This window comes from Vombatus ursinus, unplaced genomic scaffold (genome assembly GCF_900497805.2).
Source record: "Vombatus ursinus unplaced genomic scaffold, bare-nosed wombat genome assembly UNPS02009132.1, whole genome shotgun sequence".
Lineage (NCBI taxonomy): Eukaryota > Metazoa > Chordata > Mammalia > Diprotodontia > Vombatidae > Vombatus > Vombatus ursinus.
The window spans coordinates 12,901,121-12,929,074 of NW_020948910.1; the positions used below are offsets into that span (position 1 = coordinate 12,901,121).

At 38.2% G+C, this 27,954-nt stretch overlaps 1 protein-coding gene across 5 annotated transcripts in view; it reads left to right on the plus strand.

Annotated features, from left to right (window-relative positions):
• The window catches only part of MAP7 (microtubule associated protein 7), a 235,568-nt gene that overhangs the window by 75,015 nt on the left and 132,599 nt on the right, over nt 1-27,954 (plus strand). Inside the window, exon 1 of one of the 5 annotated variants that reach the window (XM_027850726.1) lies at nt 24,645-24,676. The exons of the other annotated variants lie outside the window; for them this stretch is intronic. Coding sequence (XP_027706527.1) covers nt 24,670-24,676 — 7 coding nt within the window. The 5' untranslated portion in view covers nt 24,645-24,669. Of the gene's footprint in view, nt 1-24,644; nt 24,677-27,954 lie in introns of those variants that run through there. 5 annotated transcript variants of the gene reach the window in all.

Consider the following 27,954-nt stretch of genomic DNA (forward strand, 5'->3'; position numbering starts at 1 on the left):
TTTTTGGTATGGAATAGGGGTAGGCAAGATAAAGAAAGAGGAAACCTCTGAGGCTAATGCTTGTATTTTCTTAGCCTACAAATTTATCGAGCAGTAGCAGGAAGTAGGTATAGCTAGAAAGAATTTGGAATGATGTTGAGAAATGTAGACAGATCTGTGCAGATTTGAAGGTTGAATGAAATGGTTACAGATTTTTAATTAGGCTTTCAATTCTGAAACAGCTTATGGGGCTGTATGTAAATAGTGTCGAGGCCTAGCTTAGCTGTATAGAACATAGTACACAATGATTTTTTTCTCCTCCTCTCTCTCTCTATCCAAGGGGTCTGTTTTATAATTCCAGGGCCAAATCTGATCTGCTTGGCTGTTTTTCTACAGCTGAAGAGTGAAGAATGGTTTTTACATTTTAAAATACAATAAAACTTTATTTAAAAAAATGTAAAAAAAAGATCAAAACCCATTCTTAGCTCACAGGCCTGTACGAAAACAGGTGGAGAGCAGCATTTGACCCACCAGCATTCTATCCCATTGTAAACTCACATTATGCAAAAAGGCAAAAATACATATGGTGTTTTTATGTCTTAAACTCAAGGAAGTAGGAAGCTGTCTGTCAACTCAGGCTTTCTTGCTTACTCCTACTCTCCAGGATGTAGACATCTCTCCTTTTTAATGTGACTCATTTTTTATCTTGTCTGTCTCCTATCTCTATGATAATGCTTTCTGTCTCTTATAAACATGACTATATCGTATCAGAATGCATGGCATAGGCAACACTTTGGCTCTCCCAAAAGGTTTTGGATTAGTAGTAATGATTAGACTGTCTTAATGATGGATCTCCCTGTACCGGGCTTAAACAAACTCTCCTCAGAAAACTATATCCCCATCCCCATAGGACAAAATAACTAAAAGCTTTGTGCTAAAATAACCCATAACTGAATAAAGCATTTCAGAAGATGTTTATGGTGAAAAAGAATCAGTTGTTAATTTTTGCAAATATATTGTGAAATCGAATCCAGAATCCTAATTCAGGTATATGAATTACCTCCAATAGCCTATAATTATAGCCCAGCATTTAAATAGCCTTTTAAGGTTTGTAAAGCACTTTACATGTGATAGCTTATTTGATTCCCACAACAACATGGTGAGGAAGAGGGTATCATTACCCCCTTTCTGAAGATGAGGAAACTGAGGCTGAAGAGAGAATTAAGTGACTGGCTTGGTGTCACTCAGCTACCTAGCAGTGGTCTGGAGTAGGATTTTGAATTCAAGTCTTCCTGAGTCCAAGTCCAATGCTATTCACCCCAATATTTGGCTTCCAAGTCTATCAAATGAGATTTTGTATATAGAGCCCTCAGCAAATTTTAACATACCAAACAAATATCATTTATTATTGTTGTTATTTTATCATAAAACATGATTCTACCATTGTTGTGGCAAGCCTTTTATGACACCAGTTGAGGCAGCTTGCTTCCATATTATAGGATCTCCAGCCTATTTTGGCTATTCCTAAGGTTGAATCCATCATGGCAGCTAGGTGGCAGGGTGGACAGAGGGTTCACCCTTGAGTCAGGAAGAGCTGAGTTCAAATGCAACCTCACATACTTCCTAACTGGTGATCTTGTACAAGTCTCTTAACTCTGCCTCAGTTTCTTCATCTGTAAAATTAGCTGAAGAAGGAAATGGCAAACCACTCCATTGTCCCAGCCGGGAAAACCCCAAAGGACGTCATGAAGAGTCGGACACAAATGACCAACAACAACAGGGTTGACAGCTGTGACCTGAAGGGGTGTTCTTACATATTTCCTCTCCCAAATACTTTAAATCAAAATTGATTTGCTTTTTAAAAATTTTTTTAAAAGATGAGCGTGTCTTGCAATTCAGGAAGTGATAGTTTGTTGCCATTCCAAAAGGTTGGCAATTGAGCCTTTAGAATATCAATGGAATTAAATGTCATCTTAGACACGTGGGGAGAAAAAGAATTTTGAGCTAGAAAATCGAAAGACCCATTATACTCCTGCATCAAGTGTCTCTCCCATGTGTTTCAGGTTTTGCAGAAGCAATCTGTAGGCTAGGTAGCAGGGGATGACATTGCCACTGAGGTTCTAGTAGGCTGCATGGATTGCATCTAAGGTGTTACACAGGAATCATTTTGCAAAGGAATTTTTCTTGAAAACAGTCGTAGAATTTTCTTGAGCAAAACAACAACAATAAAAAAACAAACTCAAAAACAACAAAGCTCTAGTTTTACTGCCAAAGCTTCCTTCCATCTTTCTTTTCCAAATAATCTAATAAAAAAATTTTTTTTAAACATAGTGGAAAGAGAATTTGATTTAGAGTCAGGACCTTGTGTGTCACTTAGGGAAAATCACTTCCCCACTCTTTGCTTTAGTCTCCTCATGTATAAAATGGGCAGGTTTATCTTCTGACCTCAGTAACTTCAATGGGGTGTGCTCTTTGGATAACACCTCAGTATAATAATATTACCAGTCCCAAGTAAAGTCATTCAAGTCAGATTTCTTCATTCATTTTCAGCGTTCTAGTAGAGAAGAAATCGAGATAAATGATTTTTATAAACCATAATTATAGTGGAATAGCTCAGTGGACTGCTTTCAGTTCCTTGGCCTAGAAACTCAGAATATTTCCTCTGAAGCAGACTTCGAATAAATAGTGATTTATTTGACCGTACTCTGAGCAGCTATTATACATGTTCCACTATTTGTGTTCGACCTGCAAGAACAGATTGCACAAAGGTATCATTTACTCCGGTTGTCAGGGTAATTTCTTGGGTGCCTCTAGCAAGATTAAGATGCATGATTATTTTTTCCTTGCTTTCCTTCATATTATGCCCTTCACAATTCCTAGACTTCCTTTTAACACTTTATACAATGATCCTAGATTATGTTACAATCCATTATTAATCTTATGGTTTCTACCCCCCCACACACCCTTTGCCAATATCAATGAATTATGAGAATGATTTCCCCATTTTTCAAATGAACAAACTTAGTTAAATTTCTCTATGCCTGACTTTCCCCAAGGTCACATGGAAGGAGAGTTAGTGGAACTCAGATTAGAATTGAGCTCTCCAACATCCTGCCTAGTGTTCTGTTAAGTAGGTCACCAGTGATGCTTTTTTTTTTAAGGGCACAGGTTTTCCTAATTTCTTAAGCTGTCTCTTCCATTAGCAGGGAAATTTAAAGGGGCAGTAGGATCCCAGCAGTTGACAATGGGATGCTGGAGTATGGATGCTTTAGGCCAGTGGTATCAAACGCAAAAATAAATGGGGTCCACTAAACTGTACATGAGGATGCCTGCAGACTTAGAAAACTACATATTAAAATCATCTATCTTCTATTTTGTTCATTTTCTTAAGTATTTCCCAATTACATTTTAATCTGGTTCAGTTGCACTCAGGAGTGTTGTGGTATCCACTTTCGGCCACAGGTCAAGCATATTGTCATCTGGCAAGTTCTTGGTGTTTTTGAAGGTCCTTGTTGTAATTCTTACTGTGTAAACAGTGATTAGTAACATTACTGGACATAAAGGGGGCTTTATAGAGGATGCCTGCATAAATAATGGTGTCTTATCTCCTCTGCTGGATTGTAAGCTCCCAGGACCCAGGGACCTTGTCTCATTTCTTCTGCATGTCTTTTTAGCACCTAGCTCAGACATGCTTATTGGTTGCCTGTTAAGTTCATGAACAGCTGAATTAATCAATATTTGGCATGACTTCCCTGCTTGACTCCCTGCTTTTCATCCAGGTCAGGATGTGAAAGGCCTGGGAAATAGGTAATGTGGGGAAAATTGCAGTGAGTACCCTTGTACTATGTTTGTTCTGTGGGTGATTAAAAGACTTACACTAGGATTTTCAATATACATCTTCCTAAGATTGTTAAATTCACATAATAGATAAAGAATGGTTCTGGGAAAATAAATGAGAGAAATGCTGCTCTACTCATTAGATGTAACCTTCAATGTTTTTGTTTGTTTGTTTGTTTACTGATTAAATGCTAATCTTGTATAAATCCAGCAATCTGGCTTCCTGCCTTAATTGAAACATATGAGCTTGCTCACCAAGGCAGTTTTCTTCATCTCTGCTGTTGGATGAGCCATTGTTGTCCCTAGCTTGTAGCAGTAGTTATGATAAACCTGTCCGATACTGTCATTTTAATAGACTTGGTCCAGATTTCTCAAGGTGTGGAATCTAGGTCACCAGTCTTGAACAGCACTGTCAAAGTAACAAGCTGATTGTTGACTGTTTTGTTTCTTTGTGTACAAAGGACATCTTGCTCTTGAAATCATTGGCTTGTTAGGCTAAAATGTGAAGTACAAGAATTATGTTTGAATGAACTAACTGCATATAGATAGAAACTTTTATAGCTTCTTGAGAATACATATTAGAAATACTATTTGATAAAAAAATTATTCTAGTATCTTGGTTAATACAGAGGATGTGTTCCAACAATACACTTGAGAGGTTTCGTTGGTAGAAAGAGAAAGTAGCATAGAGTTATGTTCCTAAAATCAGAAAAAAAAAAGGATCAGGGTAGGAAAATATTAAATACTAACTAAAATGCTAGCTATGTCAGAAAACATAATATAGTTCATTTGAGAGTCTGTGGTGCAGAAAGAAGAGAGACTGATTTCAGGTTGGAGATGGGGAAGATGACCTATACCTGGGGAAGGGAGGCGGTAGTGAGGTTAGGGGGGCAGCAACCAGATATGCTTATACTATTCAGAGTGGACCCCAGCGACTCAGAAACTAGAAAGGGAGGGCCAGCCTCTCATATATTCTTCTCTAGGAAGCAAGGAATCATCCTCTAAGAAGGAACTTGGACAATATCTTATGTACTCCCTTCACCCCCTCTCTACTTATTCCTCACTTTCTCTACCCTGCCTACCATTCTCACATCCTCCCCGTAGACTAAGTTAGTTTTACATTCAGGACCAGCCTTAAGGTAGCTATGGTGTAATATCAGGATTCCACTGTCCTTCCCCTGTCACCTCCCCCCAAAAAAAACCCAAACAGAGCAAAAATACCAAACTTTCCCACCTGATTGCTCCAGTCTAAAATCCTCTTCTTCTATCTTTAGAGACAAGATGGTTGAGGCTAACCTAAGCAGTATAAACAATGAAACTCATTTGTACTAAAATAGACAATTAAGATTGTATGGATAAGACCATATGGAACCCTAGAGCTGGGTTCAAATCCTGCCTCAGGCACAGCACAATTCACAACCTCTCTTTGCTTTGGTTTCTTCCTATCTAAAAATGAGGGGGTTAGATTGAATGACTTCTAAGGTGCCTTCCAACTCTAAATCTATGATCTTATTCCTAGTCAGTCAATAAAGATGACCAATAACTCTTTTAGTGAGGGGAGCAGTTTATCAAGAAAGAAAGCACAAAGGCCTGAATTTAGGAAGAGGTCACTATCAAGAGGGCAGAGAGGAAAAGGCCAGAATGGGAAGCCAGAAAAGTTGTGCTGTCTCCTCTATTTTGCCCAGCACTAGGACTCTTCACCTTAAGCCAGACATAGACAAAAGTTAGATACATAGATATTTCCATTGTAAGAAATTGGGGCCACATCTAATTTAACAGGAACTTTGCCATCGAGGCAGGTGGTGCAGGCCAATGCTGCTTTGCATACTCATTGGAGATCTTTTAATGTTTTGCTTGTCTTGTTGGCCACCTTCCTTATAAAGGTACATAATTCCCAACAGATTCACTAATCAAGGTATTAATCAAGTGTCATCTCTTACTGTAAATATTGAATACCCTTTTATCATAGAAAATGCGTGGACCTATTAATAGTGTTTCCTTGGATACTTTGGTTCAGATATCTGAATAATCGTTATTAGCTTTTCTCCTAGCTACTTAAGAAAAGCTCTCTGGGCTTTAAGTGGGTGTCCTTTAATCTTCAAAGTACTTTTCTATTCTTAGCACTTTAGATTGTTTACTCTATTACTGTGTTTAAATTAGAGCTTAATAACAAGTATTGAAGTAGCAATTACACTTGTGATTTTGAAGCTTTGGTGATTAGAATACTGAGTTTGTGTGTGTGTGTGAGAGAGAGAGAGACAGAGAGAGAGACAGAAAGACAGAGAAACTTTAGAATGAAAAAAAATGCTACCATTTGTTGGATTCCAAAGCCTGTGTGTTTTGTTTAACAAAGAGCCAATAAGAAAATGCATCCACAAATTAGTCCAAACAGCCTCACTGTTATCCAGAATTGTAATAAAATTCAAGGATTGAACTAAGTAAATAAATAAAGGTATCATAATGATGAAAATGTTAGAACTGATGCTGACCACTCTAGTTCAGGCCATAATCACCTCTTATCTTGTCTCTTGTTCAACTTTATCATTGGTTTCCAGTCTTTCCCTTTCTAATCCTTTTTCTACACCGCTGTCACAGTGTTATTCCTAAAGCATGTCTTACCACATCACTCCTCTTCTCAAGAAACTCTTATGGCTCCCATTTGCCTCTAGGACAGAAATATAAGCTGCTCTCTTTAATATTTAAAGCCTTTCATAATTTAGCCTTAGACTATCTTGATTTATTACACACTGTACTTTTCTTCATCCAAACTAGCTTTCTTGATGTGCCTTACATATGACATTCCAATAAGCTGTACCTGAAATGCATTACTCTCTCACCTCTTTGACTTAGAGCCCCTAGCTTCCTTCAAACATTAACTCCTACCCAAGACTTTTCCTGATCCTTCCCCTTTCTACACCCTTCCCCAATACTATGGACTTATTTTGTATATCGAGGCAGCTAGGTGGTACAATAGATGGGCTTGGAGTCAGGAAGACCTGAGTTCAAATCCAGCCTCAGTCACTTCTTAGCTGTGTGACTGGGCAAATCATTTAACCTCTGTCTCCCCTAGTTTTCTCAACTGTAAAATGAGAATAATAATAGCACCTACATCTCAGGGTTATTGTGAGGATCAAATGAGATAATAATTGTAAAGGCTTAGCTCAGTGCCTGGCACGTAGTAGGTACTTAAGAAATGCTTGTTGATTGTTTAAAGCTAGGCAGATCATGGAACAGATGGATATTATTGAGTATCATTGATTGATTGAAAGAAAGACTATAGTTTTATATTTAAAAAAGAAAAAGTATGATTTCTTGTTATTGAGAGCCATTTTTCTTGGTGTTCAGTATTTTTCATAAAAGGCCTTTTGTGTATATATGCACGTCTTGCTTCTGCCACATTTGTGGATACCGAAAGGGGAGGGGGAAAAGGAAAGGAGTGTTTTCCAAAGACTGCCAAATGAGTGTCGTCACTCTCTCTGAAATAAGGAGGCTGGATTGAAATATAAATGAAATGTCACACCTAACATATGGACTTTCCTAATCTGAAGGACTTGTGTATGAACATTTTCTGGAAGCTGCTTAATATTTTTGAAGTGATTTAGAAAATAAAATTGTACTTACAGTTCTTGGCTCCCTGTGAAATGTTATAATTAAAAATGTAAGAAAGCAGTAGAATAACATGCAGGCCTGTCTTCTGCCACAGTACTGCTTTTTGTTAAGAGAATTTGAGTTGTTTTGACATGCCTCTTAAGAGAACACTGTATGTGGCCCAAATGTACATACAGATAAAGTATTTGTCCATAGGCATTTCGTCTCTCCCACTCACAGCATCTTCCTTATTATTGTTGATACCATAGAAAGGTGTAAGACAGGGAAGTCCTCTCCACCCAAACCCCAGTCTCTGGCAGTGGTAGTAGCCATAAATTTGAGAGTCTCAGTAGCTTAGATACCAAATATCTACCTCATTTTGGAAAAAGTGTTGGGACTTGAGCTCAAGGAAAAATTGGGTTTGAAATCTGTGCTGTGACAGTAGCAGTGTGAACCTCAGTTAACTTTAAAACACCATATAAAGGTGAGCTATTAGTATTGTAGAGGCTGTGTGGTATTGTGGAAAGAGCAGGGCTTTGGAGTCCTAGGCCCTAGGTTCAGATTCCACCCCTGCCATCTACCTGAGTGAACCTAGGCAATCACTTTTCTTCTTTGGGCCTCAGTATTCTCATCTGTAAAATGGAGAGATTAGACTAGTTAAATGACCCCTAAGCTCCCTTCCATCTTCTATCTCTAAATCTATGATCCTCTTATCTTCAGAGTTCAACTATGCAATTCATATCAGTTTTTATAGTATTGCCCTCGTTTCTAACACTGCACTCCCTATTCCAATGGGATTAAATTATTTATTGCAGTATTCTTAACACTGTTTATGCTCTGAAATGTTTATTGAATAGAATGGAACTACCATCTTCCCGTGACTCGTCAGGTTCCTATCTCCAGACCCTGGGGTGGTCGTGACCCAGATTGATTCCCACCTCAGTAAGAAACATGATAACCCCCTTCTGAAATATGAGCTGTCTCAATTTGAAGGTCTTCTGGAGAGCATTGCCTCTTGTCTGGTCCCTAATACCATGTCTCGCCTGAATCTTGACATTCCTTTACCCGTTCACCCTAGTTTGCCTTGATTTCTGATACCCTTCAGGTCCTTGAGTCTTGCCTGATGTCCTGGTTTCTCACCTGTGACTCCACATAGCTTCTTGTACCCTCCCTGACTCTAGTTCACTCCTGTGTGCCTCTCCTTGTCTTCCTTGTTTTTTTTTTCCCTACCTTCTCCCCTCCTCACACTGCCCAGCACTCCTAAAGGGCCACTGCCTACCTTCTCACCTTATTTACTCCTTAATCTTTATTACAGCTTGGTAAGCATTCCCCTATGGGAGCCATGGCAGGTGTTAGACTGAGGTCTCCTACTCTGTTGTCATTAGACATTCAGAAGCCTCATAGTTCATACCTCAAAAGCCGAAATAGTCTTTCTTTGGAAAGCTTGAAAATTTTAAAAAGCAAGTATTGCCAAGCATGAAAAGTATCCTACAGGTTTATAGACTACATCAGCTGTCAGAAAGAGTTTTGACTGTAGTTGGAAAGAAGATATAGTGCATTGAAAGAACATTGAATTTAGAGCCATAAGACTTGGGTTTAAGTACTGAGTCTGATACTCATTAGGTCTGTAACCTTGGTCAAGTCTTGCCTATAAAATGAGGGTGTAGGGATAGATGAACTCTAAAATTTCTTACAATTAAAAAAAATCCTATAACCACTCTTCCCATCTCAACCCTTGCTTCCCCTTACTCATCACCCAATAGCTCAACAGAGGGCACTTGGAATGATTCATCATATCACTTTCATTTTGAAACCTTCATCAAATCTGTACTTTTCCTCAACCTAGCTTTCCTGGTGGTTTCTCTCCCTTAAATAAAACAATCCTTGAAATATTATCTTCTCCATGAAGATCGCCTGGTTTGATGTAAAATAAACTTGATTCCGGTGTCATTTCTGGGCTACCGTATTCCTCAAACTTCCCTCCCATATATTATGAACTTTACACTTGCCTCCTGACCCTAAAATGAAGTTGGCCTTGACATAAATTTGCTATCTCTAATTTCTCTTCCCTTCCTTCTAATTTGAAGGGGTCTTTTTTTTGTTTTATTCTTTCTGTGTCCATGCGCATGTGTGCACACACATGCATGCACTCATGTATCATGTTGGGGTTGCCAAAGAAACATGAATTTAGATGTTTAACAAACTTTTTCTTGTGGTAATGATGTTGAGTTCTAAGTTTTCCTTGGGGGATTGGGTCTCTATGAGTTAACAATAATTGCAATAGGAACATGGAAATCTATTATGAAGCAGCTAGGTGGTGCAGCGGTTAGAGCACTGACCTGGAGTCAGAAAGACACAAGTTCAAGTCCAGCTACAGACACTTCCTGGCTGTGTGACCTTGGCCAAGTCACTTTAAAAAAAAAACCCTCTTTGCTTCAGTTTCCCCATCTGTAAAATGGACATAATAATAGCACTAACCTTGCAAAGTTGTTATGAGGATCAAATGAAGCATATACTAGGGCCTATATAAATATTAGCTATCAATTATTAGTATTAACTTCTGTATGCCTCAGAGGTAAAATAGAGATGACAATAGCACCTTTTTCTCAGGGTTTCTATGAAGGTAAAATGAAATAATATTTGAAAACTGCTTTGCAAACCTTAAAAGCACTATTTAAATGGTAGCTATCCTTATTATCACCACTATTATTATTACAGAGCTGAAGGGAACCTCCCAGGTCTAAATGTCTGTCCTTCTCATTTTATATATGAGGAAAGTGAAACTTGTTCAAGGTCACATAGAAAATAAGCATCAGAGGGAGGATTTGAACTCAGGTCCTCCTATTCCAGATATGGTGCTCTTCTCCCTGTACCATTATGCATATTACCTCATTTGATCCTTAAGGCAATCCTGTGAGAAGGAAGGGAAGGCATAGTATTATTATTCCTATTTTAAATATAAAGAAACTGAGGCACAGAGAAGTTATATGACTTGTTTAAGGTGAAGATTCTAGCCCAGACTCTTTTGGGGGGGGGCAATTGGGGTTAAGTGACTTACCTAGGGTCACACAGTTAATAAGTATCTGAGGCCGGATTTGAACTCAGGTCCTCCTGACTCCAGGGCAGGTGCTCTAGTCATTGAGTCACCTAGCTATCCTACCAGCCTAGACATCTTAATCCAAATACAGCATCCTGCCTCCTGCTCCCCAGCTCTCGCAGGGTATGGCCCGGCAGGTTTTATCAGACATGTGCTGATATGGTTCCAAAAACCCAGAACTGTGCTAGCCATCTTCTGACCCTTAAGACTGGTAAATATCTAGCACTAGACTGAATTTCCTGTCTTCTCAACATGGAACATGTACTCCAAATGGAACAAGCCTCAGTGCCATTTTCCTGCAGTTTCCTCATGGTTCTAACTAGGCCAGGCGGCAGCCTACTATTTTGGTCAATGTTCCTTCTGTCTGTGAGACTTTTAGAACTGAGGGAAGTTACAGATGCTTACCATATGGTTGTTATGAATGAATTTGATGTACAGATGATTTAAGTTCTTTTAATTTGGGAAGGAAAGAGAAAGTACACATTAATTATAATTTATAAAAGTAAAAGACTAGAATCAGGGGTGGAAAACCCAAAGCCTTGAGGCCACACTTGGTCCTTTAGGTCCTCAAGTGCGGCCCTTTGACAGAATCCATGAAAGGGCTGCACTTAAGGACCTACAGGACCACATGTGACCTTGAGGCAGTGGGTTCCCCACCCCTGTTAGAAAACTCTTAGATATCAGCCACTCCACTGTCACGTCCCAATCCCATAGGTTTCACCTGAGCCATTTCTTACATGAACATTTGCCCAGATTCCCAGTGGTTTCCAATGTTACTACTTTTATATAGGACTTCAAAGATAGAAAGGGCAATTTTATATGATTTCATTTGGTTCTTACAACAACCTTGTGATTTGCCTGGGGCCTCGTTGTTATTTCAGTCGTTGTTTTCAGTTGTGTCTGACTCTTTATGATCCCATTTGGGGTTTTTGTGGCAAAGATACTACAGTGGTTTGCCATTTCCTTCTCCAGCTCATTTGACAGATGAGGAAACTGAAGCAAACAGCGTTAAGTGACTTCCCCAGGGTCACACAGCTAGTAAGTAAATATCTGAAGTCACATTTGAACTCAGGTCTCCGGCCCTGAGCACTATCCACCTAGCTGCCTGAGGTCTCATTATCATGTAGCAATCTTTCCATTATGATAGGTTGATAAGTTGCTTCTCCAAGATACACTCCCAGTGGCTCCCAGTGCTAATGATTCTACTTCAGATGTAATATATTAATTTTTTTGTGATAGGTTTGTATATTTTTCCCTTCTTCCTTTTTTTTTGTCTTTTTTACAAGTGGAACAACCAGTGTAGTAGTTTCCTCATCTATAAAATGAAGAGGGGTGTGGGAGGAAACTAGGTGAACCTTTCCAGTTCTTAATCCTGTCATCTGCTTCACTAGGGTTTAAAAAGAAAAAAAAAAGGTTAGTGTTTATTGAACTCATGGAACCCACTAATGGAATTTAATATCTGTTTTTGACATCTGTGAAAAGTATTATGGATTTAGATTTAAAAGCATTTTGAAAAACTACAGCAAAATCGATTACCATCTGATTTGATTACCTTCTACTAAGACAGTCTAGTTTCAGCTCTAAATTTCATTTCCAACAAAGTGCTTATCTAATGTATCTGACCAGATCGAAAGAGAATTTACTGGTAGTGTGGGTTCACTTTATGGGAAAGACTGTCTTCCTGAAGCGTTCTGGTGGAAGGATATCTATCCTTTTCAGAGAACCACTTGCCAACAGTATGGTGTAGATTTTATGAAAGGTGAGTAAATGAATATTAGTATTATTATTCCAATTCTAAAGTTAATTAACCTAAGCAGTACAATCTACCTTTTATCTCTTCCTCACACCCCTCCCCCAGTATTTATGATATTAAAAAATATATATCCAGTGAAAACATACATACCAAGATAGCATAGAAAGTGCATAGATAACTGGCCTTGGAGCCAGGAGGATCATGATTTTAGTCTTGCCGCTGACACACACTGGCTCTGGCCAAATCATTTAACCAATTAATACCAGACAACTCTTCAGTTGAGGAGGAAGTGCTTATCTGCATTGGTAGAGGGAATTTCCTTGAAATCACGGATTTTATTCACTGCAACTAAGTAGCATGTGGATAGAGTGCTGAGTTTAGAGTCAGAAACACCGAAATTCATGTGTGACCCTGGGCTAGTCTCTTAACTCTGTTTATCTCAGTTTCCTCAACTGTAAAATGGAAATAATAGTAATACCTAGCTCCCAGGGTTGTGAAAATCAAATGAGATATTTTTATTTTCTTTTTAGGCAATTGGGGTTAAATGACTTGCCCAAGGCCACACAGCTAGTAAGTGTCAAGTGTTTGGTCTGAGGCCAGATTTGAACTCAGGTCCTCTTGACGTCAGGGCTGGGGCTCTATCTACTGCGACACCAAGCTGCCCCCATGAGATATTTCTAAAGCGCTTAGCACAGTGCTTGGCACATAGTATACATTTAATGAATGTTTTTTCTTCCCTCTCCAAGTAAAAACGAGAGAGAGAGAGAGAGCGTGCGAGCATGCACGCAGCTTGCGTGCGTACGTGCACACACACACACACACACACAAAACCCCATGAAATAAGAAAATGGTCTCCTAACATAAAAAAAGAATTATGATATTGGTGTTATACTGAGAGTGTACCAATGGGTCTTGTTGAAGAGGGCTGACTGATAATAGTTAATATGTGAGAACCATATTACTGTCAGTACCAAAACTAAATTGGAGAATTTCAAGGGATGCCTCCATTTGGGGATATCCAAGGTCCAGTGGTATTCCTTTTCTCTCCCCACACTGCCAAGATCTCTAGTTTCTTGTATTTTTATGTGCTTCATAAATCTATCTGAGGTTTCAGTGATACACAGTTCTTCCAGTCATTTAGATTCAAAGGAAATTAACTTTTATTCTGCCTTTCAAAGTTAAGAGTCTTCACACTTTCAACCCATTTTCTGTGTGTTCACTATTTTCATTTTGCTTGGGAGGGAAGGGTGTGAAGTTATTGCATTTAGTCAGTAGCAATACAAGCCATCTTCGTAATCTCTATTGTAATCCTGGGATCCTGAACATTGAATGTACTGGTTGAGTCTGGAGTGGGAAATGGAAGGCACAATGTGGTAAACAGCTGCTAGTACTAGGAACCAGTTGCTTTGGGCTCAACTTCAGTTAAGAAGCTCAAATTGATTGACATGGTGCTTCGAGAAAGCTCTTGGTGAAGTTCTCCCCCTAATCTCCTGCTGCTGTGGATGTGACAAACTCCATTTTGCTCAGACACTGGGCCAGAAATTGAAGGGAGTTGTTAGGCTTGCTCTCAAGATATGATCACAGATGGATTTTTAAATTTATTTCTTCCCAGTTTGAAGTCATCCAGCAGAGAGCTTCCTTGTTTCTTTTTCCCAGTTATCCAAATCAAATTGATTTTTTCCTATCATCTGTGAAAAAAGGACAGAGTTCTGCAGGGGGTCCACGATGTAAGGAGATGGATTCTCTCAGTCCCCCTGCAGTTTCTAAGAGCACGCTTGCAAAAGTGATGGAGAAGGAAATAGGTAAGGAGCCTATTTTTATTGTTGTTGGAAGAGTTCTAGTGACTGTCTTAATATATAATTTGGAGAACAAATAGTCTGCTATTTTTAGTGAGTTTCATTTTATTTTTTCTTACTGGCTTTGGTCCATGGTATGTCTTGTTTTTTGTTTGCCACTCAGAGAACAATCTGTATTTATGTTGATCCTTTTTTTTCCCCCCCTAAAGAAGGCAAAGAGGATATCAAGGGATGTGGAAATCATTTGAGGTTGTTTTTCTGTATCAATGTAGTTGTTTCATCTTGGATGCCTTTGAAATGGAAAAGTTGATAGGGACTCTGGTTCTAAATCTGACTGTACTTGAGATTTGTATCAGATATCCCATATGCATGTCTCTCTCCTACACAATGGAAATATTGCATAATTACACTTACCATTTATGTATGTGTCAAATTAACTACAAAGTGAAAGAAGATTTAGGAAAGGTTTTGCTCACACTAGAACTGGGAGGCAGGTAAGGCAAGCTTTATACTCCCCTTTTATGGACGAAGAATCTGGGGCTTCATGAGATGTTTTGACTTGGTCATAGTTTTACAGCTAGTGAGGGACAAAACTGGGACTTCTACCTGGGTCTTCTGCTTTTACTGTACATTCAGTCCAGTGATCTTTCTAACAATAAGAATAACAATAGCAACATTTGACCCTGGGCAAGTCAACCCCAATTGCCTAAAAAAACAAAACAAAACAGAACATTAATAATAGCTACCATTTGTATGGCACTTTAAGGTTTGCAAAGCACTTTATTTGTCTGTCACAATCACCATGCAAGGTAGGTATTATTATTATCCCCATCTTACAGATGAGGAAACTAAGCCTGAGAGAAATTAAGTGACTCGTTCAGGATCGTGCAGCCAGAAAATGCCTGAGGCTGGATTTGAATTCAGATCTTCTTGACTCCAAATTCAGTATTCTAACCACTGTACCATTTAGCTGCCAGTAGACATCTGTATAACACCAAATTAGTACACCGAGAATCCATAGTGTTGTTATGAAATCAGAATTAGAAGCATAGTTCAATGAAAGGAGGGCTGAACTGCAATTCAGGTGATAGAATTTAGAATTAGAAGGGCTCTTGGAGGTTGCTTACTCTAAACCTCTCCTTTTCCAGAAGAGAAAACTAAGTCCCAGATTAAATGACTTTACCCAAGGGAACATGAGTAGTAAGTAGTGGAGCTGGTATTCATTGGAATATAAACTCCTTGAGAGTAGGGGATGTTTCATATGTATTTGTAATCTCCAGTGTCTGGCATATTGCCTGGCACATAGCAGGTGCTTGATTTGAACCAAAGCCTCTAGTATACCGTGCTACCTCTGTAACCTAACCTTGCTGGGCTTATGTTTTGTCAACTAAGAAAAATCATCAAGTTGGATGACATGATCTTTAAAGTTACTACCTATATTAGTAGTGATATTGGTGAGCCTTCCCAAACTGACTTATCCTTTAGATTTGTGTCTTACGTCCCATATGCATACCTCTTTCTTTTCTGCACAATGGAAATATTATATAATTACAGTTACCATTTATCTGATGCTTTTAAATTCTGTAAACGTAATCTGTTATAAGAATAACCACCATAATCCTTTTATGCTGTCAGAAAATTGGGGGGGGGAACTTCAATATCATTGAATGTTAGAATTTGAAAATGTAAAAGGCCTTAGAAATCATCTAATCCAATTAATTTTTCTTTTTGTCATTAACAAAAGAATACTGTGTGTTTTTATGGCATTTTTAAAATTAAAAAAATTTCATTATGAATTGAAAACACATTAACTGAAATGAATATTTCAATATACAAAGAAAAGAAAGAGGATTGTCTTTAAAACTTTAAAACTTTTATATGTAAAAGTTATATGTAACTTAGTAATAAATAGCATGTTTTTAAAAGTACATATTAAATTTATGTATATTTAAATTTACCGCAGTATTGACAACACTTCCCTGCTTGTTTTCCAAATCATCTTCCACAGAAAGCTTTTTCAAAAATTTGTTTATTTATTTTTAGTTTTCAACGTTCACTTCCACAACATTTTGAGTTCCAAAATTTCTCCCCATCTCTCCCCTTCCCCCACCTCATGATAGCATGCATTCTCATTACTCCTTCCGCCAATCTGCCCTCCCTTCTATCACCACCCCACTTCTCTTACCCCCTTTCCCTTCTATTTTCCTATAGGGCTATACCACCTTGCCTGTGTAGAAAGTTTTTGCTAAAAGATTATATTCTATGCTATTACAGTTCTGACTCCCAATTTTTTTTTAATATATTACCTTCTCAAAAAAGGTGAATTCTCTTACAGGAGGGTAGTGATTTTATAAAGTATTATTCTAGGATCACAGATTTTTCAAGCTGAAAAGGATCTTAGAGATCACTTTCTATAATCCCCTCATTTTATGGACCAGGAAACAGGATCTCAGAATGGTGACCCTGCAATGCCAGTTTGGGCCCTGAATGTTACTAATAGGAAATATCCAGCCCCAGCCTTGTCTGTCTGCACTTTTTTTTTTTTAAAGCATACATTAGTATTAGTATTTAAGGCTAGTCCCTTAAAAGGGTGTAATGTCTTAGTGTTTGGGGGAAGAGGAGAGAGGCTGAGGGAGGAACAAGAGATGCACCAGTCTGTTTGCCAGAAGTTAGACATTGGTGGCGTTTGGTTGGAGGTCTCATCTGTGGCAATAATCGGCAGGCTTTTATTCCTCACACAGGTGGGCATCATGTTTTCGCTGTCTGTAACAATCCTTGGCATTTTGGTCCTAAGCACTGTAGGCAAATCCCAATCAGGCTGCACTGTGGTTTTATGACATGAACAAACATCCTTTTTGAAACTAGGCCAAGACCTCATTTTAATTTCTGACCCAACCCAGGTCTCCAGCTGTCAAGAGCTCTTGCATTAATCCTCTGCCAGTGAAAAACCCTTCTGGCATACAGTATGATTAACTCATTGGCACTGGTCACAGAAGATAGTTATAGTCAAATATGGCTGCAAGATTCTCAAGTGAAAAGGTGCATTACAACTTGGTGGTAAGGGTTGGGGATTCAGAAGGGGAAAATGTCATATTAGTATCATGTAGGAAAAGTGCTGCCTTTATATTACATAAAGAATTGGAAGTGGCTAATGCTTTATACCAATGACATTGCCAGGAAGCCAGATTGAGAGATGTATATCTTGCAGAAATGCTTAATAAAAGCTTTTATTTGAACAGTGCAACATTTTAATATCTACCCTAAAATTATTCCCAAACCAGTGAGATTTGGCAAGCCTGGCAGAAAATGGAGTTCCATCCAGGCATATGTCTATGAGACAGTGTGCTAGAGGGTAGGCATAAACATTAATGAAATTCAGGAATGAGTGGTTTGTTTATGTTAGTAACGAAAGTGATTGGTTCACAAATTTTTAAAATGTAGCAAAAATCTATTAAGATAACAACACAATCCCTGCCATCATGGAGCTTACTGTGTAAGGAAGGCTCTGGTATGTATACAGATAACTACAATACAAAGTAGACTATAATAAGAATAAAAGACCATTAAGAAAATCTGAGGAGTGAGCAATCGTTACAGGCTAAGGGGTTCAGGGAAGGATTCATAGAGAGGAGGAGGTGGTATGTTAGTTGTTCCTTGAAGGTTTCAGTATGTGAAAATAAGGAGAGAGTGCATTCTAGGTACATGCGTTGAGGTGGGGAAGTACTGGAGAAGATCAGAGAATGATTGGTAATCCAGTTTCACTGGAATGTAAAATGCCTAAAGGCAAAGCGGTGTGAAATGTGGGTAATCGATAGGTTGGAGCCAGGTTATATAAAATACCAGAAAAAGAAGTTTGCATTTTATCTCGTGGGCAGTTGGAGCTACTGATTGGTATATGTGAACCTACTGAGTGTCATATTCAGGCCTGTTCTTCAGAAATATTAGTTTGTCAAGCAGTGTGAAGAATGAATTGAGTAGGGGACAGACCAGAGCTTAATAGGCCAGTCAAGAAGTTCTTATAGGCAAAGGATAGTAAGAATCTGAAATAGATCATGATATTTCCTCCTAGTGATCTTACACAGCATTTTTAAATATATTTCATTTTTTTCAGTCAGCATAAATCCTCTTTTCCTTCCCAAATACCAACCCTCTCCCCAACTGAGAATAAAAACAAAACAAAACCTTTGTTATAAACATATCTTCCAACAAAACAAAAACATGTCAAAAAAAAAGTCTCATTTTTCACTCAGTCATTCATCTCTTTGTTAAGAGGTGGATAGCATGTTTCATCATTAGTCCTCTGGAGCTGCAGTTGGTTATTACACTAAGGGGAATCTCTTAATTCTTTCAAAGTATTTTGTCTTTGGCGGCAGCTAGGTGGTGCAGTGGATAAAGCTCTGACCTTGGAGTCAGGAGGACCTGAGTTCAAATGTGGCCTCAGACACTTGACACTTAGACTAGCTGTGTGACCTTGGGCTAGTCACTTGACCCTGATTGTCTTACCAAAAAAGAAAAAGTTTTTTGTCTTTACCATATTTTTGTTATTGTATAAATTGTTCTGATTCTGTTCATTCTGTATCAGTTTGTATAACTCTTCACATCTTTCTTTGAAACTGTCCACTTCAGGGGCTGCTAGGTGGTACAGTGGATAGGGCTCTGGCTTTGGAGTCAGGAGGACCTGAGGTCAAATCCAGCTTCAGTCACTTGATACTTACTAGCTGTGTGACCCTGAGCAAGTCACTTAACCCCAATTGCTTCACCAAAAAGAAAAAAAAACTGTCTCCTTCATCTTTTCTTATAGCACAAGAGTATTCCGTTATATTTACATACCATAACATGTTCAGTCATTTATGTGTGCCCCCCAAGATTCCCATTTTTTGCCACCTCAGAGAGTTATAAATATTTTTGTACATCCTGGGTTAGAGTTCATTTTGCTTAAGACTAATCTCTCCCTTAATCTACCTTCCTTCTAATTCCTACTTCTCCCTTCTCCTCTTTTCCTCTTGAGTGAAATGTATTTATGTACCCAACTCTGTGTTGTTACACATTTTATTTGCACCTCTCTTATGCACTTATCATGTTTTATTTTATATTATAGTGTTAAAAATGACAGTGGAGTAAAACATATTCAGGAAGCAGTGATCTCAGTTTTCTCCCCACTCCTAGAATATGAGGAAAATTCATTTCTAAGTCCAGTTGCCTAAAATTTGGAAACTTCAGTGCAAATGATGTGATGAATGAGTGAACATGGTTTCTGGGAAATTGAAGGATGGGTTGCTCTTATTCCTACCATAAGCATTTCAAAGGAAAAATTCCATCAATAAAAAATATATCATTTCAGCTGGTTTGGTTTTCACAGGAACAAGTACCATAAGATTACACATCACTGTCCAAGGTACCTCTAAAGAGGTCCTGAAAGCATCTGCCTCCTCCTGGTCCTGTATTTCTCACAAATTGATAAGGAGGAGTTTCTGAGGATAAAATGAGCAACTGGAAGCTGTTAATGAGGAAACAGAATACAGAACTAGAGATATTATGGAGGTTAAAAAAAAAGCATTGACTGTGGAATTTAAAGAGAGGTCAAATTGAAGCATTTTGGGAGATGGGGGCAGAGAAGGAAACAGAATCTTTACAACCTGTAAGATTTTGGAAAGAGAGTTCCTTCAAGATTTTTTTTGTGTCTTGTTATAATGTACTAGAATTAGGCCTAACATGAGTTTTTAAAAAAATAATGAAGGGCAGCTAAGTGACGCAGTGGATAGAGCACCGGCCCTGAAGTCAGAAGGACCTGAGTTCAAATCCGGCCTCAGACCAAACACTTGACACTTACTAGCTGTGTGTCCCTGGGCAAGTCACTTAACCCCAACTGCCTAAAAAAAAAAAATAATGAGAAATGGATATTAAACTGAAGCAACATTTTTTTTGAAAGATTTGTGTAGTACCTAACTAATCTCTTGTTCATGGCAGATTTTAACAATACAAACATAAGCTTCTGAACCAAGTGAAGCCCCTGCTTCTCCTTTTCCATAAATGCAAAAAAATAGAATGGTGAAAGAGATGGCATGGTGTAGTAAATAGAATTCAGTACCTGGAATCATGAGGAACTATGTTTAAATTCCATCTTCTAACTCTGTGACCCTGGACAAGTAACTTAACTTCTCTGTGCCTCATCTCTAAGGTTCTTCATTTGTAAAATAAAGGGGCTAGATTTAATTATCTCAAATGTGTCTTTCAGGTCTAAACGTATCACTGTGATTATAGACTTAAATAAATATACTAAGTCAATTCAATTCAACAATTGTCTATTTAGCACCTATTATGTTCAGGTCATCCCTGTTCTTGGCATCAGGGATCAAAAGACAAAAATGATAAAAAGGAAAAGTTCTTTACTTCAAAAATTTATTTTATATAAGGATGTGTGGTGAGACATACATAAACACACTAAAAAAAGATAGTGTGAGGAGAGAACAGAAACAACTGTGTAGTGGTCAGAAAAGATTTCATGTAGGAGTTGGCAATTCGGCTGAGCTTTAAGGAAACTCATCAGATCCTCTCACTTTGCAGATAAGGAAACTCTGGCCCAGTAAAGGTAATGGTTTGCCTTAGGTCACATGAGTAGTAATTGAGCTGAGGTTTGAACTTGGGTCATCTGACTCCAAATTCAGCGCTCTTTCAACTATGCCATTATGATACATTTCTTTGGAATCCAAATGTTGAGATTCATCAGGATTCTTAACCTTCATGCCTGTCCTTATCCAATAGCATCAGCATTAGAAAGAATAAACAGCAATGAAATAACATTATTTGGGGCTCTACTAATAGTTTGTGTTTCTTTTATATAGTAAAAGGTCTAAAATAACTTTATCTGTAGTTTCAAGGTCTTAAAAATAAGGCCAAATCTCTTTCCCTGCATTGTTCTGAGGCTTGATGCTGTCATTACATTGCTGTCCTTACCAGCACTTAGCACTGTGCCTGGCTAATAGTAGGTATTTAATAAATATTTGACTGACTGACAATGTCACTTCAAACTGGAGGAGGACCTCCTTCCCTCTAGGTTATCTCTCTTGAATGAACTGTCATTTATTAAGTGTCTATCATGGACCAAAACTGTGCTAAGCCCTAGTAATATAAATACAAAAAAAGCAAGACAATCTGTGTTCAAGGAGCTTACATTGTCATAGAAGATGACAATCCATTTAAGGGAACAGTAAATAGTAAAGGGTTTTTTTTTTTTGATAACAGGGATATTGAATGCAGTTATAGGTCAAATGACAGACACATTCTTTCCAGGAATGGTGCATTGATTACTGCTCCCAGAGCAAAAAGGTAAACAGTGGAGATGGGAAACGGAGAGGCATCCAGCAGCTTGATAGGAATATGACCAGAATGCCTTATGGTGGGTAATCTACTTAGATTCTACGTAGGACCTCCACCATGTTGGTGGCAAATACCTTTGGTCAAGGTTACATTATCCTGTTTTATGCCTCATTTGATATTAACAGAAGTTGTTAAAAAAAAGTTATCTCTGAGTTTGTGTCTTTCAAGGAATCTTATATGATTTTAATATATGTTTGGGTAGATAAGTATGGTAGTGACCTTGAAAATGGATGGATGGAGGGGCAGCTAGGTGCCACACAGTGGATAGAGCTCTGGCCTTGGAGTCAGGAGTACCTGAGTTGAAATCCAGCCTCCGACTCTTGACACATGCTAGCTGTGTGACCCTGGGCAAGTCATTTAACCCCAATTGCCTCATCAAAAAGCAAAACAAACAAACAAGCAAACAAAAAAAGAAAAGAAAGAAAATGGATGGAGGGATCCACATATTGGGGAGAGCTCTTCCATCAAGAAATTTCAGTACTAAGTATAAAATGACAATGTTTTCATGTGTTATCTACTGCCCCAATCACTTTGATAAAAGAAATAATTTCTTGAGTCACTTGTCAGACTTAAAATTTTTTATTCTGAATCTGTGTTGGAGATGAATGCATTGCCAGTTAGCAGTTTTCACTCAATAGTGGTGTTCTTGAGAGAAGACTGGAAACATTGTCATGTTCTGTCCCTCTCTGCCTTTCATCTCTCATTGTGGTACCAGTCATTTCCTGTAATCAGTTGTCACTGTCTTGAAGCTACCTAGGTACCAAGCAATGAATATTCTTGTTCTTGAATAATGAGCTTTGTGAGTAGAGGTTTTTTGGTCCTTTTAGACATTGCTTATAATCTTTTGAGTGACCTGTGAAATAGGGATAGTGGTCTTTACCACTATTGAGTTCTAGTCTATTTACCCTTTTCACACGTAAGGTATACATAGTAATAATGTAGTACACCCCTATAAAAGCTACACAGATTTATTGTATGTTATGTAGAAGGAAGGCACTGTGCACTGGAGATATTGATTTGGAAGTGAAAAAGAGATAGAAATACCCTTTCAGAAATATTCGCTTACAGGCCCAGAAAGCCAATTTCTGCCACTAATACAGTAGATAGTAAGCTTATTGACAGCAGTTAAAGAACTATACCAATCTCAGACACTTGATACTAGCTGTGTGACCCTGGGCAAGTCACTTAACCCTGATTGTCTTGCCAAAAAAAAAAAAAAAAACTATACCAGTTATCAGTCATTCAGTATTATTGAAGAATGAAATATTCCATGCAAATGAATAGTCTAGGTAACATAAAGTTTCCCTTTTAAGCACCAAAACACTTTCTTAAATTTTTTTTTTAATCTGGCATGGAACTTTCTCAAATGCATTACACTTTCCCTCACTTGTTAATTGAAAAAAATAACAATAAAGTAAAAAAAAAAAAAACAAAGGTAAAGTCAGTTTACTGAGTCCAGGAGAGACTCATGGAGCTGGAGGAAGGGAAGTTTTAACAGGCCATGAGAGTGTAAGTATAGACAGAGTTTGTTGTTGAGTCATTTCAGTTGTATCAAACTCTTCATGACCCCATTTGAGATTTTCTTGGCAGAGATACTGGAATGATTTGCCATTTCCTTCTCCAGTTCATTTTACAGGTGAGGAAACTGAGTCAAACAGGGTTAAGTGACTTGCCTAGGGTCACATAGCTAATAAGTGTCTGAGGCAGAATTTGAACTCATGAAGATGAGTCTTCCTAACTCCAGGCAAGCGCTTTGTAGATTGTGCCACCTAGCTGCCCAACACATAGAGTTAGCTGCTACAAAGAAAGGGGCCAGGATTCCTAGAGGGAAAGGAAGGCTGTTTGGGAAAATTATAATGTTACTGCAACCCCAGTATGTTATAAATACTAAGAAGATAATAATGTATCTCCTTTCTCCCCTTTGGCTTCTCAAAGGAGCCTGAAACCTTTCCCTCTGGACATGAGGAAAGTCTCTTTACCTCATTCACTTTGTCTTTATAAACAGCATTAACCACAGGCCTTTCCTGGTGGGGTGTATGTATTGGAAACACAGTGTGGAGGCAGTATCTGAGGGGGAAACATTCCCGAGGAAGAAATAGAAGTGTTTTGCCAGAAGTACTGCCTCTTGCTGGGAGCTTAGAGCTACCAGAAGGATAAAGAGAATTACAGATACTTTGACACTATTACCCAGAGTGGGAAACAATTTATACAGGGAAACCCATCTGGGCAGCAAGTCAGTATTAGGATGAAGAACAAATAAGAATTATTGAACAACCCTGACCATACCCTCACCCTACCATTGCTATAAATGCAATAGTGAATAAGTTAGAAATAATTGACATCTGGTTTTGGGTTGTTGTTGTTTTTACTCAAGAAAGTATTCTTTCCTGTCTGGTCTGAGATTCTCATATCAATATCAATTAAGCAGCATCCAAGTAATGAGTTCTTGTGTTCAGAGCTCCATATGGTTATGATGCTGGCATGCTGTTCAGAGGGGAGAAGGTAGGTTAATCATTTAGAACATGAAAAATCAAAGGAACATTTCTTGAACCAGACATCTTTGCTTCTACTGTTGCTGATAATCTCTTAGGATGAAATTTTAAGTTATCAGCTCAATTGATAAAATAGCATTATTAAAAAGAAAAATCCAAATTATATTCATTTACCATCTTGATTAAGTTATATGATGCAAAATAAGAGACAGGATAGTAGAAAGAACACTGCAGTGGAAACCATAAAAGAAAGCTGATTTTGACTCATCTTCAGCATTTACTGTGTGCTCTCTGGAAAGTTCTCTGAGCCTCAGTTTCCCCATCTATAAAATGGGAGTAATGATGCTACCCACCTTTCGTAAACCTTCAAGTGCTATATGTGTGAATTATTAATGTCATTCACATATTTTTGTTCCTTAAAGTGCATAACAAATGGAGTGTTGCATTCAATATTAAAGACAACCATAGGTTGTTTTCTTTTTTTTTTTCCAGAATCTTTAATTTGAGTTGCTTTGGTGCTAAAATTATCTCTTGGTGTGAAGGATAAGGAGATGCCATCAGTAAAATGTAATAACAGGGCATATTTTAATAGCTCTTTATATTTACAAATTGCTTTTACATACATTGTTTCATTGGATCCTTGTGACAACTCTGAGAGGTAGGTAATGCAGACAATATTTACTGTATTTTGCAGATGGTGCAATTGAAAAACTGAGGCTCGGAGACATTAATTGCCTGATCCAAAGTCACATGACTAGTAAGTTGCAAAACTTAGACTAGAACCTAGGTCTTCAGATTCATGGTATACTACTCTTTCTACTATACCACCACTGCCCAGGAATAAATCTAGACACAACTAGTATGTATTGACCATTCCGGCTCTGTGTAGAAGGTTGTAAAAATAAAATTACTTAACAAGCTATCTGACCTGATTTTATTGGTAAGTGAAGAGTTTGTCTCACCTTTTGTAAAGGCTATTTTCTGGTTTAAGGTGATTGGAAGTGGTGGTGGTCATTGTCCTTCATTCTCGGAGAGGACCAAAATGATATCTGTTAGAGTCAAGTTACAGTGTGTCTGACTGGCTGATCAGACCAATACAAGCTCAGAATGCTCTACCAAAGGTGGGGCACAAATAGTCCGTGTGAACATTTGGGGTGGATTCTTTAAATTTGCACATCTTGGTTTCTTTTGATTAGAAGTACTACCTAACTCTACATAGCCTGGTTAAAAAAAAAGTCTTTAAATAGATCATATTGATAAGGACTGGGACTAGTTGCTTGTATCTGGGCAGAAGGGAATGCTGGGTTCTGAGAAATTATAGCAGAGAGCTAAGCAAAGCTGGAACTATTTTTCTGGCATTTGAAAAATGGTCACTAGACCTAAGGTCAACAAAAATGCGACTGTAAATCACTACAAGGTGCTGCTCCGACAAAACTTGTGTGTGTGACTGATTCGTCATGTTGGACAAGACTATTTGCTGAAAACCAATCCTTATATCCAAAACATAATGAATGTGCTTTCCCCCCTCACCCACTCCAAATTTGAGTATCCTTCTCCTAATAGGACTAATTGCTGACCAAAAATTATTGAACAACCCTAAGGATGCTGCTGCTATTAATAATGATTGCTCATTATCATTTAAAGCTCATATTTACAGAGCACGCTAATATTTGCAGTGATCTGCATGCATTTGATCCTCACAACAGCCCAGTGTAGTAGGTTCTATTATTACCTGTTATTTTACAGATTAGGAAACTGAGGCTGAGAAAAGTTAAGTAACTTTTCCAGAGTCACATATGTAGTCATTGTCTGAAGTAGGATTCAACCCCAGGTCTTCCTGATTAGGAGACCAGCATTCTATCTGCTATGTCCCACTGCTTCTGTTTGTGATTTCATCAGAACGGGAAATTCCTGGTGTGTGTGTTTGAAACCACACTCACAGTGGTCCTTGACTTTTCATTCTTTCCTACCCCACATTGCAATCAGTGGCCGTCTTATTTTTCTTCCCCTATAATATCTCTCATCTTTCCCTTTCTATACGCTCATACAGTTGGCAAGCTAATGCAGGTCTTCATCCCCTCTCACCTGGATTATTGCAGTTTCTTTCATATTTTGTTTCTTTGCCTCAGAGCTCTCCCCTATTATCTTTCCTCACTTTCACATACTATATGTCTTTTATTTTATTTTATTTTATGTTTACTTACATACCTATCTTTTTAAAAAAAAAAACTAAGATGTTGTCTGAATACAGAGGTCTTTTTTCTTCTTTCCTTCCTTCTTTTCTTTTCAAGTCTTCTTACACAAAATGACTAATATGGAAATGTTTTGCATGACTGCACACATATACCTATATCTGATAGCTTACTGTCTCAGAGATGAGGGAGGGGAGGGAGAGAGGGATATAGATTTGGAGCTCAAAACTTTAAAAAAAATGTTAAAAATTGTTTTTGCATGTAAATTGGGGAAAAATAAAATATTTAAAAATAATAATAACAACAACAAAAACTAAGTTGATTGAGTTCTCATCAATATCCACGTTGGGTTTCTCTGGATCATTCCCTCTTTATAAAGTGAGATAATATATACAAACTTTAAAGCAGTAAATAAATGTTAGCTATTTCTTCCTCATCAGAATCATGTTTATTTGATCAAAATTTCTTTTTGCAGAGTTTCCTTTCTTTCTTGAATGGACTTCTGTGTACAATTTTAGGCCACAGTCAGCCAGCTAGCATTTATTAAGCACCTACTATGTGCCAGGCATTGTGCTAAATACTAGGGATACAAAGAAAGGCTCCTCTTGAGGAGCTTACTGTCTAATTCTACAAGACCCAACCTGCCCTTTCTTTGAGTTCTTTGTAACCTATTTTGTCCCCAAATCTTGTGTGTATATCAGAGGGCTATACTTGGATAAGAAGACCAGAGTTCATGCCTTGACTATGTCACTTATACTTGTATGAACTAGGGCAAGTCATCTGACCTCTCTGAGCCTCAGTTTGCTCATCTGTAAAATGAGAGAGAGTAGATGACCTCTAACGATCTGTCCAGCTCAGGTCTAGGAGCCCATGTCTAGCTTTCCTCTCTTCTATCTTCACCTGCCTATTCTCCTTAACATTGAGCTGTATAAGTACAGAGCTAAGGAATCCTTTATTGTTTTTTCTGCTTTTTTTTTTTGCTCTTCATGCTACAGTACTCTGCAGAACACCTAACCCCACAAGTCTTTTTAAAGATAAGCTTCATATAAAACTGAAAGAAATCTATATATTCTGCAGTCTATGATACAGCTTCCTGACAGAAGCAAACTGAGAACATGCACAATCTATAAAGGGATTTTCACACCAACTAATGAATTGAGTTTTCTGGTAGTGTTTCTCAGAGTTTTAAGGGTTTTTCCTTTACCATTACACTTTCCCCATACTTCCAGAGGGACCCTTAAAAATTCCCGAATGACCTCCTATTGAAGGAGCTTTGTAAACCTTCTGAACAGGACCACTAAATTTCATTTTATCAAATTTCTCAGTGTTCTGTGTTGGTTTTCAACAATGATGGAGGAAAGGGACGAGTCATCTCTGCATGGCTGGCTTTAAATTACCAACTTCTTTAGATGCTTTTAACATGGAAGCATCATTAGCCACAGCAGTTAGTATCTCAAACATTACAGTTAATGCCTTGGGAAAGATACCCAGTAGAGGAATTTAGAAAACTGCTCCATAGCACTTAGAAAATTTGTGTACCCAGTTGAGTTTTTCATATATATATTTCACACACACACAAACACACAATCCCTTTTGGAGGACCTAGATGAGCCTCTGAGCTCAAGGAGCCCTTGAGATTGGGTTTATGTTTAGCAATCAACCATTACTTAACCAGGATTGTATTGGCAAGAGTGGGGGAGGGGGAGGTACCCATTTGAGCCTGACTGCCCATTTTGAAAAGAATCCTCTCTTGGTTTGTGTTCAGTTCATTGAGCAGGGTTGCTATTTGAAAACACTGGGGTGTGGAGTTGTGTATCTCATCCCTCTTCTGCCCTTACCCAGA